The 12,313-nt window shown below is 42.2% G+C and overlaps 1 protein-coding gene across 4 annotated transcripts in view; it reads right to left on the bottom strand.

Moving 5' to 3' along the window:
• Positions 1-12,313, bottom strand: part of LOC310772869 (sodium channel protein type 2 subunit alpha-like) — a gene marked incomplete at both ends in the record, with an annotated part of 73,170 nt that overhangs the window by 32,268 nt on the left and 28,589 nt on the right. For 3 of the 4 annotated variants that reach the window (XM_083632809.1, XM_083632808.1, XM_083632810.1), the window contains 5 exons: positions 7,528-7,884; positions 9,033-9,206; positions 9,602-9,840; positions 10,037-10,169; positions 11,598-11,939. In XM_083632809.1, coding sequence (XP_083488935.1) covers positions 7,528-7,884; positions 9,033-9,206; positions 9,602-9,840; positions 10,037-10,169; positions 11,598-11,939 — 1,245 coding nt within the window. The remainder of the gene's footprint in view (positions 1-7,527; positions 7,885-9,032; positions 9,207-9,601; positions 9,841-10,036; positions 10,170-11,597; positions 11,940-12,313) is intronic. The other variant, XM_083632811.1, reaches the window with a different exon arrangement.

Below are 12,313 nucleotides of genomic sequence, written 5' to 3'. Positions count from 1 at the left end.
GTTTTACTGCAAAATAGTCGAACTTTCAAATTGGATGGATATAGAGTTTTCATTAATAGAACTACTGATTCTCCCGGCGCTTCATTGTATTATAGGAAGACATTAGAAGTGAAAGTAAGTTGTTCTTGAAGGGACATATAACAGCGGGTGTAGTGTTCTCAGAAGGAAGCGGCTGCGGCAAGCGTGGCTCTTGTGGCGACCTTTGATGTGGTTATAGAGAGTTGAGAATAGGTTCATTGAGAAATACTGTACTATTGACAGTGAACTTTGAGATTTTTGATAGAAACCGGAGCGAGTTTAAATAAAATAATTTGAATGCCCTGTTTAGCCATATAAATTAGAACTCAAACAAAATTAGGAGGAATAGGAGTATGACAGATCGCCTCTGATATGCTAAAAATAGAAATGTGGCAGAAACGCTCAATTCTGCTGTTGCTAATAGTAACGATCATATCTATGTCAGATCCTACACTGCATATTCTGGATAATCCGTCGGGGGAGGTGAAAATTCCGTTTGGGTCGTATTTTACTCTGGGATGTAGTTTTAAAGCCGAGCGTAAAGTTAGGGTAAATTGGTGTTTTAACAGAGAGGGAACTCCAGGATACTGCCAACACAGACTTTCCACTGAAGTGTATAACAACTCTGTGAAGCAGAGTCAAGGGGAGGCGGGTGTAATTACTTCTAATTACACGTTATCAAATGTTAGATACGGGCACAGCGGACAGTATTTTTGCCATGTCATAATAGAGATTCCCCTTTTAAAAGAAGCGATTAGCAACGGAACGAGGGTAGTGGTTATTGAACCGGTCCTTACAACAGATGTTCTGCTCCAGTCTGGGAGATTTTTGGTGGCGATGGGGGTGATAAACCCTATCCTAATTGCCTTATTAGTAACGATCTGGGTCATACTGAAAAAATGGTTTAAGCGTAGACATATCGAACAGTCAATATACGCGATTATGCGCCCTGTGCGGATGGCGAGTAACTATGCAAACAGACAGGTTGTGTGATGCTAAAGCAGTTAGCCATTTAGCATGAACTATGCAACAAGTTAAATAATAACGAACTAAATTATATTTTAAGTCCGTCGGGTAAAGTAGCGAAAAGCGCTAATCGAGAAACGGTGTTAGATTCTCCGGCTGACATACCCCGGATGTTGATTGTATAGGCGGGGTCAAGATGGACGAGGATGCGCGTGCGTGTATCTGTGATGTGAGCAAAGAAGGCAACTAGAGAGTAGCGGGTGTGGAGTTCCTGATGGCGGAAGTGCCTACAGAATGACGTGGTGTAGTTTTGCTGGTGGAGGCAGAGAACAGGCACGGTTGTACAGGCATAGGAGAGAGGCAGCAGCATGTTTGAGAATAAGGAAACGGAGTGTTTGAGAGAGCGAAAGGAATGGGGTTGCAGCGTGTGAATAATCATGTGTGATTGTTATTGTGTTGTAATGATTGATTGGTTGAGGAGTGAATGGAGTGGGAGTTGATCAGTGCTGATTAATGCGGGCTGATCGGTCATTGTTGAATGGAGGAGGAATGGGGTTGAGTATTGATAGTGGGTTGATTAGTTTAGATCGACAAGGGGGAACGCGGCTTTCAGTGATCGAAGTTCCCGCCCCATGTGAGAGCATCAGCTGCTAACTGATCAGGCACGGTCGCCCCTGTGCCTCCGGCGTTTGTTGTCCTCATTGGGGACTATGCTGCTAAAACTGGAGGCACGGTTTACTTTGTTGGCTGAATGGAGTTGAGTGTTGTATCATTTGGTGAATTGTGGAGTGCATGGGTAAAAAGATGAACACACAGTGCTTCGTGGGTCCCCTGTGTCCGTTTCCTGTGTGGCTCGGTTAAGTCTCAGCAGAAACACATTGTCACATATAATAAGTTATGGAAAATAAAATAGATTTAACCGGGAAATTAATTACAACGGTGGGGAACACTGAATTCTGCACATTATATAGATAGTAATACTCACTGAATAGAAAGTTTGCAGAAACTCATAGGAGACTAACAGACATACGATGAGTTTGCTTAGTTGACAAATTTGCATAAATGGAGGCTTTGTTGATTAACTTGAGAATTCCCTCCGTTATCTCTATAAAGGAACTAACACAAACCCAGGTAAAATACACCAACATTTTTCCGTTTGAGATGAGCTACACATAGCGAAATTTACACTAGGAGACGGGAAGAGGGTTCAAAATTTTGTCTATGAATTAAGACAATGACTTTTTAGGACAAGACTGTCCTTGGGTGCATTTGAAGTATGTAAACAATGTTAACTGTTACTGTTCTATCTAGAGGTCTTGCCAGCCTCCACACACTAGTGAACTGGGAGGTCTAGCCAGCCTCCATGAAGTCTTGAAAGATATCCAGTAGCTCAGTATCACAGACATGTCACAAAACCACAAAGTCAGTACATTGAAAACGCTGTAAGCTTGAAATGCACCCCAGGGAGCCATCTAGTCTAAGAAGAAAGTCATTAAAACCAAATGTAAAGGATTGGGGAGGGGGTCACATTTCAAACATCATCTGCTGAAGAGACTTATTGTCGTAATTAAAATAGTTTGTCTGAAAACAGGCACACTGTGAGATAATGCTGGGTGGAGATGTCATACAGGAAACTTTCACCAAAGCACTACACTTAAGCTAGTTCAGTAAATGACTAGAGAGAAAAAATCAGTGTCATGTCATGGAGTGAGATTATATTTGTTATAGGTTTGTGTTGATTCTTTTTGAGGTCACAAATTCCGATCTTTTGACTACAATTTTAAGGTGCGGCTTTTAATTTTACATAATGAGGATCTAAGTAAATTTTCATGCATTCGTTGTATAAATTGGGACAAGAGGGCAGAGTTTGGGAACTGGGGTATGGGAAGAAATAATATGACGAATTAGGAAAGGTTAGCTGATGATGGGTCAAGTGTGTCGATGTTGAGATTTGACTGTGTCTGTTTTTGTACACAGGAAGTGGAGACATCGGGGAACCAGGAGACTGGAAAATTACCTAAGACTGTTAGTTTAGTGGACCAGACGCGCCGAAAAGATGGAGTCACTACCTCCTTTCCCAATTCACAATGGTCCAGACAGCACTGTCCACTATCTTTCAGACGGATCGAGCGTTGAAGCGGTCGATTTTAATAGACCCTCGAGGGTTACTGTTGAGGTGGCGCTGATCCGATTGCCCCCCGGTATCGTCGTAAGCTGGAACGTGGAGGAAGAGTACAATTTAGAGCCCCCGATGGAAGATTACACTGTTTACATGACTTGGGAAACGGGAAAAGGAAACGGTATCTTCCGTAATTGGAAGTCTAGGGGAGTGGTAAAGTGTTTGCAGCTTCCGATGTATGTGGTGGCTGCCCGTTGCAGGCCAGGGTTTACGGCCGGTTTCACTGTAGTGGGAAGAGACGTTTTTGGTAGACATGGTTCGTTTAGTAAGGTGGCATGGGCTTTGATGCCTGAGTAGGAGTTTGGAGATATGTCAATCATCTATGCACAAAGAGGGCGGTGCCTCGAGCCGGCCAGGATAGTCAGTATAACAGTTGCGATAATAAGTGAAGGGTACGTTTAAAAATGATTCAAATTGCAATGCTAATGGAGTACAGGCTATGTTACAGAATGAAAGGAAAGATCCGTTTTGCTGCGGAGTTGAGTAAGTAGTTATACATCTTTGTTAAAGGTGTATAAAGAGGGATTGATAGGATTTCTCACGTTCCTTTCCTCATTCAGGTATCCGGCTTCGAATGGGACACAGATGCCAATCTCAGGCAGAGATAATGTTATTTTGAATGTTTTTAAGCTTAGTTATGCTCATGTGCAAGATTATGGATGTCGAAAGTCAAGTATGTAGTATGTTCCTCAGTTTTCTGATATTTAATCATGTAATATGTATTTTCATCTTGAAATACATTATGCTAATTCAATTATATATTTTATTATGTTTTAAATATGTTATTTTTGAAATACACATTTTGATGCTCTATTGTTTCATGTGACCTCTGCTCCACTGTCATCGGGCGGTGTTTTGCTGCAAAGATCTCTTGCAGGGTCTCCTGCAAGCGTATGGTGCAGCTCACCGGGGCCAAAAGTTCATTCAGGCGTATATCAGTCGCTATCGAAACTAACAGACGTATGTATTTGATGTGGTTTTGACCGCATGGAAAGAAGCGCATCGTGTAGATTATCCAGCAAACGAAGATGTCTCTAAAAAGCCCGTAGAAAAGAGGGGGGGGAGTTTCCACATCCTGCCCACAATAAAACCTGCAGCTACTTGTGTCTAGAGGGTCACCGAAAGATCACTTTTAACAGTTCATTAACTCTCACCTAATTAAGTTAAAATTAGGATAAAATAATAGAAAGCATGTGTGTATTAATCTTTTCTTCCATAGGTGAATTGATTTAACAAATAACATATTGTAACGTATCGTGATACGCCAAGGAACGGAGAGTTGTAGTTGGTACAGGTTAAGATGCTTATATTCAGCAGTTGCAGAAGGGAAATCAGAGTGAGGAAGCCTTTAGGGCAGTCCACCAGCAGCTCAAAGCAAAACGCTGGACCAATCCTGGAGAGACAGATGCTGTTGCTCAGACTAGAATGGGAAGAAGAAGGAGATGAACCGGTGTGAGGTAAAGACAGAATAGTGTAGAGAGGGACAGAAACGCCGTAACCTTGTGACATGGGGTTACAAGCTTCCTAGATTTGTGCTCCTCACAAAAGATGTAAAAACAGGTGTACCGGCTGGGACCTGAGGTTATGAAAATAATATAGGCAGTTGAGTGAGGCCAACTGGCCTTAGAGCGTGGAAAATATATTGTTTCTTTATCATTTTATACTTTTATACTCTTAAAACAAAAGCTTGCTAAAACAAAATTAAGGGGACTCTTGTAGGACTCTTGAAAAAGTCAATCTATGCAATATTGAATTTTATAGTTTATAATAGACTTTTGTTGTTTTTAGGAACATTGAATGTACCACAGACCCACAGGATACATCAACAAGGTTTCTCCTGAAAATAAAAACAGGTCTCCGGGAGTTTTTACCGAGTTGATGTGCTCTTGGGCGAAGTGAACAGTCTAAGATGTATGATGTGGTTGTATGTTTCTATTTTCTTATACTTTTATGTTATTAACATTGTGTATGTTTTTATATTTTTAATATTTTTATTAAAATATTTGTTTCACTCAGAATTTAAATGAAGACACAACTATTACAGAGCGGTAGGAATAGAAGGATCTCTGAAAGGTCATAACGATGGCCTGGATGGTGGAAGAAATCTCATAGATTCACTGAGGCAGTGTTTACATAGTCCTTGGAAATATGGAGCTTGAAGACAAGAGGTCATGAATCCTGGAACAGATTTATTTGAGTTGTGTATTTTTATACTATGATTATTGGATTTTATTTTATCTTTATTTTTATAATATCTTTTTAATATGTTTAAAATGCTGCTATAAAATTGAAGGGTTAGGACAAAATACAGGTAAATGATTATTGATTTAGATTGGATAAATTCAACTATTTAGTTACATAAGTAAATCATGTAAACAGGGGGTCTGTTGGAATTGATCCAAGTTTCCTTAAGGTCAAAGTTCCTCCTCATAAAAGCAGGAGGGGAAAATGGTTTGCAGACAGGTCCCCTGTCCCCATTTGACATTTCTGCTGAGGTCACACACAAAAGTGTCGACAGTTCAGTTATCTAAAAGTAAGATGGACGTTTATTTCCATGCCTATTGTGGTTAAGAGGTGTTGCGTCGTCTCCCGTCTCAGTAAAGGCGTTGTGGTTAAGGTGCCGTCTTTTAGTCCCCATGAAGACATAAAGAACAGAGGTTAAGCATGCATGGTTTAACCACAGGGTTTTTCCACTAGTTTAGTTATACGCCTGTGACGCATGATATGCATTTTGAGAGCTGACGCCTGTGACGTATGAGATGCTGAATGTGTGTGTGTAGGTGTGTGCACAGGATGTTCTCTGAGTGTGTGCGTGTATGTGTGTGCGCAGGACGTTCTGTGTGCATATGTATGTATGTGCACGTACACAGTTTGAGCCACCTGTTTGCACACCCCCCAGGAAGATAAGCACCCAATGAGAATAGCGAAATTGGCAATCTGCATACCCACACATGGAAACTCCCCTATTAAGATCCAGCCTCTAATTTGATTGTATATAAACCACTGCTTGATGAAATAAAGATTGCTTCTTCATTGGAGGAGACCTGAACTTCAGTCCAAGACTTGTTGTCGTTTGTTCTCTTTTCACTTTCACTCTCCACCAGAATTAACGAACACGGGAAATTGAGTCATCTTTGATTGCAATCCTTTTTCCATCTAATTGATTGGTCAACTTTGCTAATTTCTAATACTATATAATTTCTAAAAGTAGATATTCATGATCAAACATTTCCATTCATGTAGCCTACAGTATTTATGTTTTTGTTTCAACTACAAACATAAATAAACGTCAACTTGAAACTATGTTTCAACTACCACACACAGCATAATATTTTAGCCTGTTTATTTAAAAAAAAAAATTTTTTTATTTTTTATAAACATATCGATACTTGGTGCCAGTGTATCGATAACGTATCGCAAGTGGAAATATCACGATACCGTGAGTATCGATATTTTGTCCCACCCCTATTACCAATTAGAGCTGCAATGATTAATTGATTAGTTGTCAACTATTAAATTAATCGTCATTTGATAGGGGGCACAGTGGCGCAGTGGTAGCGCTGTCGCCTCACAGCTAGAAGGTCCTGGGTTCGATTCCCACCTGGGCAGTGCCCATGCCCATGCCCAGGTGGGCTATCTCATCAAAAAAGGCCTTTCTCTGTGTAGTTTGCATGTTCTCCCCGTGCTCCCCTGGGGTTCCTCCATACAACATAGATATGGACCCCCCCCCCAAAAAACAAACAAACACAACAACAACAACATGCAGAAGATCGTCATCTGACCAGTGATGACAACATTTGAAGTTGGTCCCCGGGCGCTGTACACAAGAAAGCTGCCCACTGCTCCTGGCTGCCCCCCGGAGGAAGGACAAGCCTGGATGGGATAAATGCAGAGACTGTGTTTCACCGGCCACCGTCAGCATGGGTGTGTGTGTGGCTGGCCACATGCGTGTGTTGGGTGTGTTCATGTGACAAATAAAGACGGGTTTGTCCGTCCAGTTCCTCTTCTTCTTAATCAATTAATTGGCTTGATCTTTTTTTTTTTTTTTAAAGATCTCTGATTCCAGCTTCTTAAATGTAGATATTTTCTGGTTTCCTTACTCTTCTATGACAGTAAACTGAATATCTTTGGATTGTGGACAAAACAAGACAATTTGAGGATGTCATTTTGGGCTTTGGGAAACACTGATCGACATTTTTTCACCATTTTCTGACATTTTTGAGACCAAACAACTAATCACTTAACCGAGACAGATTAATCGATGATGACAATAATCGTTAGTTGCAGCCCTGTTACCAATAAAAACTGTTAACCAATTAAAAACCACGATTAAGGAAAGAAAATCTATAAAAAGAACCCCCTACCACCAGGTTTCCAATGACCATGACCATCATGAAGACGATGAGGCACATGCTCTGTCCAGCCACCTCCATGCAGTCCCACATGGTCTCGATCCACTCGCCACACAGCACGCGGAACACGATGAGGAAGGAGTGGAAGAAGTCATGCATGTGCCAGCGAGGCAGCTGGCAGTCATCGGCGATCTTACACACGCACTCCTTGTAGCTCTTTCCAAACAGCTGCATGCCCACCACAGCGAAGATGAAGACGATGATGGCCAGCACCAGAGTCAAGTTCCCCAGAGCACCCACCGAGTTCCCGATGATCTTGATCAGCATGTTCAAAGTGGGCCATGACTTGGCCAGTTTGAAAACCCTGAGCTGTTTTGACAAGAACATCAGATGGAGTGTGTCATCTTCTGGATGTAAACCAACAGTATAATTGGCATTAAATATTCATTGAACAGAATATCCACAAAGAAACAAAAGCATTTGTGACAGGGACTGGTGTTTTGGCTAACAAGTAGGCCATAAGGTAATTTATTATTAAGTCAAGTCAAGTCAAGTTTATTTATATAGCCCTAATTCACAAGCATGTATTATTATTATTATTATTATTTTACAGATTGTAAAAGTGCAGATTGTAAGCTTTTAAATGATGTCATACACTGAAATCTGAAAATAGTTGAAGAAGATGCTTATTTGAACGTACCTACTCCTAAAAGAAACATTCAGAGCAAAGTGCCCTGAAAGTTGGTGAACAAGCTTGATTTGCCCTGAACAAGCTTAGTTTGCAAACAAACCATAATAATAAAACTGTTGTTTGTTATATTGAGTGCATTCTTCAACATCTAAACTTGCATAATATGAAAAAAGTTGAGAACAATTCAGCAAAAAACATTTTATCTTGTGCGATTTCAATGGTTGAGTACAACAAGTACCCCTTTCATCAGACTGTGTCACATTTATTGTATTGCTATTTGATCAAGTACAACTATTTAAAAGCCATCTCCTCTGGAATGTATTTATTTTGACTGTGATAAAGTCAAACTTATACAAAGTGGCAAAACTGCCCCCAAAAAGCTATTTGGCATGCAGAAGCTAATGGTGTTATACTGTCTTCTGAATTTGGAAAACACCTTCTTACCTTACTATTGAGTTACAGTGGGTCAAGAATTTCTGACTTCTGATTCTGAATGTGGGCTTTTTGGACATCCACAAGCTAAGCTAAACTAAGCTAAGCTAAGCTAAGCTAAGGACTTTATGGGCCAAAAATCATGGATCTGGGCCTCAAAGAGTCTAGCACCACTGCAACAGTGAGAACATGCTTACCAGGTGATCTGGTCCCCACAAAAAGTGACCTACAGGCCTATCACTGGTTTTCCATATGTTGCACATTATAGCTCGCCTCATGCTATTGAGGAAGCTATTCCAGCATGATATCTTAACTTCATTTATATATATATTTACATGTACATGGCTATTGCAGCAAGATGTAGCAAGAGATGACAGTTTATCAGCACACTTACCAATCTAAAGGACCTAAGCACAGACAGGCCTTCTACGTTGGCCAAGCCAAGCTCCATCAGACTGAGGCTGACGATGATGCCGTCAAAGATGTTCCAACCCTGTTGGAAGTAGTAGTAGGGATCCAGGGCGATGAGTTTGAAGCACATCTCTGCTGTGAAGATGCCTGTGAACACCTAATGACAAAGAGGAGCAAAACACCACTTCAACACCTGTATTTGAATCATTTGCAGGTTCACAACTAATGAAACATTGAAGCCAAAATTAGTTTTTTTGGTCAGTCAGAGTGTTTAGCAGTGTTCCACATGAGCATCCGGGTAGTGCAGCAGATTCCCTGCCTACCAACATGAGGGTCGCAGGTTCGAGCCCCCGTGTTACCTCCGGCTTGGTCGGGTATCCATACAGGCACAATTGGCCGTTTCTGGGAGGGTGGAGCAGTGACCGGGACAGCAGGGGAAATTGGCCAAATACAATGGAGGTGGGTGGGGTTTGGGGGTTGTGGGGTGGGGTGGGGTGGGGTGGGGTGGGTTGGGTTGGGGTGGGGTGGGGTTGTGTTCAGAAACATACTCACCAGGTTTCCGACTGACAGGACATTATCAAACTCTTTAGTCATGGGGTAGTGCTCCATGGCCATGAAGAGGGTGTTGAGGACAATGCAGATTGTGATGGCAAGATCCACAAACGGGTCCATGACCACCATGTTGACGACCTCTTTGATCTTCAGCCAGGTGGGACAGCAGTCCCAAATCAGATAGGTGTTGGCAAATTTATACCAGCAGGGGGGGCACTTCTGTCTCGACTCTTCCAGCTCTGGAAAAGCAACATTTGAGCAACATTTTATTATGATGGGATGATGCAGTGGCATTTCTGCAAGATATGCTATCCATCCAGCTTGTACTGCCCTCCTGATTTTAAAATAATAGGACTAGTGCCAGATGGTTTTGAGGGACACCTTATCTGACGCTATCTGAATGTAAGCACCAGGTCTGGAGGTAACATCACTGACCTTCCATAGTGTTGGTGAGGATACTGGCCACACTCATGGCTCTTTGTCTGGCCCCTGGTTCATCCAAATAATCCATGGATGGCTGGTGGGAACCTGAACGGCGCTTCTTCATGTCAGTGTCTGTAGTTGTTCCCTAAAGAAACAAAATGCAAGCATTAGGGTCAAAATACATAAGCAACATTTTGCAGAAAGGAAGAGGTATAAGAGATGGGGCAACTATTTTAAGCAACCTCGTCACATTGTTTAATGATCACTCTGATCACCACAAGAAATTCATTGCTTTTACTCTCAATGGTAACCTAAGGAATGGTAGACGATGCAGAATGGCTCCTACTGACAGTTTTCTCCTGTCCAATGGTGGTCCAGAGATGTTCATAGATAGTGATGGGTATCGTTTCATATTTTCCGATACCGGTGCTAAAACGATACTTCTAAAACGGTACCGGTGCCTAAACGGTGCCTGAAACGGTACTTAAAAAAATAAAAATAAAGCGGATTTAAACTTTTTTTAAGAGGCTGTAAAGAGGATTTCAATATTAACAATAATGTTATGTGTTATGCCCTATAATATAAGTGAAGGTGCATGCAGCGCCAGTTCCGGAGCACCAGAGGGCGGATATTTCCCTCAGCAGCTCGGGCATGGCACCTAAATGAGGAACCTACATGTAAATCTGCGTTGCAATTCGGTACCGGTAGTACCGGTTGTAAAAGCACCGGTACCATATTGGTACCCTGGTTTCGGTAGCTAACCCTATTCATACATAACCAATTTATCGGGAATCAATTGTTTATGTATGAACATCTTTTTACACTCAATCTATTGACTCCACAGTGCAGCTCGTGTCTACTGTGACAGCTAGGCATTCTCCCATACATGGCAAATGCCCCAACTCATTAAAAGAGGGGGCAAAAATGAGACCACTACCATTCACATGCTATTTGTCTGACGTGGTTATTCTGAACTGTGTGTTCTCATTTCACAACTAGTGATGAATGATCCAACACTATCTACAACTCAACTGAGTGTGGATCTGATCTTTTATCTACTCATTTGGGGATGACTATTGCGTACGCAAATCTCAGTTGTATACAAATTAGGTGGAAGCACACACACCATGAGGATAAACACATTTCCTATTCAAGGTAATTATACATCTACGGAACAGGATTAGGGCCACACTGTATTTGAGTTCTGAGATGAATCTCAGAATCCTGAGAAAAATGTCAGAATTCAGAGTTTAAAATCAGAATCCTGAGAAAAATGTCAGAATTCAGAGTTTAAAATCATAATCCTGAGAATAAAGTCAGAATTCTGAGATTAACTTCAGAACTACAATTTAGTTCAGAAATACAATTTTCACGTCTGGCTCCTCTTCCATCTTCTTCCATACTGTATCTCACCTGGAGATTTTGTTTTATTTTAATTAAAATGTTAAATTTTTTATGATGTGTCCTACCACTTACTAGGACTCCGTTATTTAGCAACGACACCTGAGGCTTAAGTGACAGGAATAAATCAAGGGTGTAAAGTGGGAGGCGGCCTGTGAGACCGTTAAGTCACCTCAGGCAGCAGGAGACCTACAGGGGAGGTTGGTACGGATGTTCCACCGACCAGCGACACCACTCCGTTGCAGTCCACGGCGCAGTGCATCTTGCCGTTGGCGGGCAGCACGATGCGCGGCGCCCCCAGGCTGGTCTGGCTGATGGCGCTGCAGCGGCGCTCCAGGCGGCGCGGCACGAACAGCGAGCCGCGCCGGCTGTCACTCTCCTCAAAGGTGCTGTGCTCATCGTCAGCAAAGTCGTTCTCCGAGCCCACGTCGCGCGCCCGGCCGCGGAAGCTGAACAGGCTGGCACGGCTGTTCCTCCGCGGGGAGAAGAGGGAACCCCGGATACTAAGGAGAGACTGAGAGAGAGAGAGAGTGAGAGAGAGTGAGAGAGAGTGCGTGAGTGAGAGAGAGAGAGTGAGTGAGAGAGAGTGAGTGAGAATGAGTGAGAGAGAGAGAGTGAGTGAGAGAGAGAGAGGGGGCGATGGGTTAAAGGGTTGAGGGATTTAGAGTCTTGGATACCTGGATGACAGATAATTTAATGGTGTCTGATCTCAATGATTTACGAGGATTTGACAGATATGGGATTATGAAGGTCGATATCCATACTGATATTTATAGACTGGAGTTGCTGATATTCAGTAGCCTGACATTGCCAGACCAATTCGTAAATACGAATGACTCTGGAATCTCTCAGTTAAATTTCGATTTCCAGGGAGCGTTGCCAACGGGA

Source organism: Poromitra crassiceps (assembly GCF_964638095.1).
Source record: "Poromitra crassiceps genome assembly, chromosome: 3".
Lineage (NCBI taxonomy): Eukaryota > Metazoa > Chordata > Actinopteri > Beryciformes > Melamphaidae > Poromitra > Poromitra crassiceps.
The sequence above is the reverse complement of the archived record's forward strand: the minus strand, read 5'-3'. Positions and strand labels throughout refer to the sequence as shown.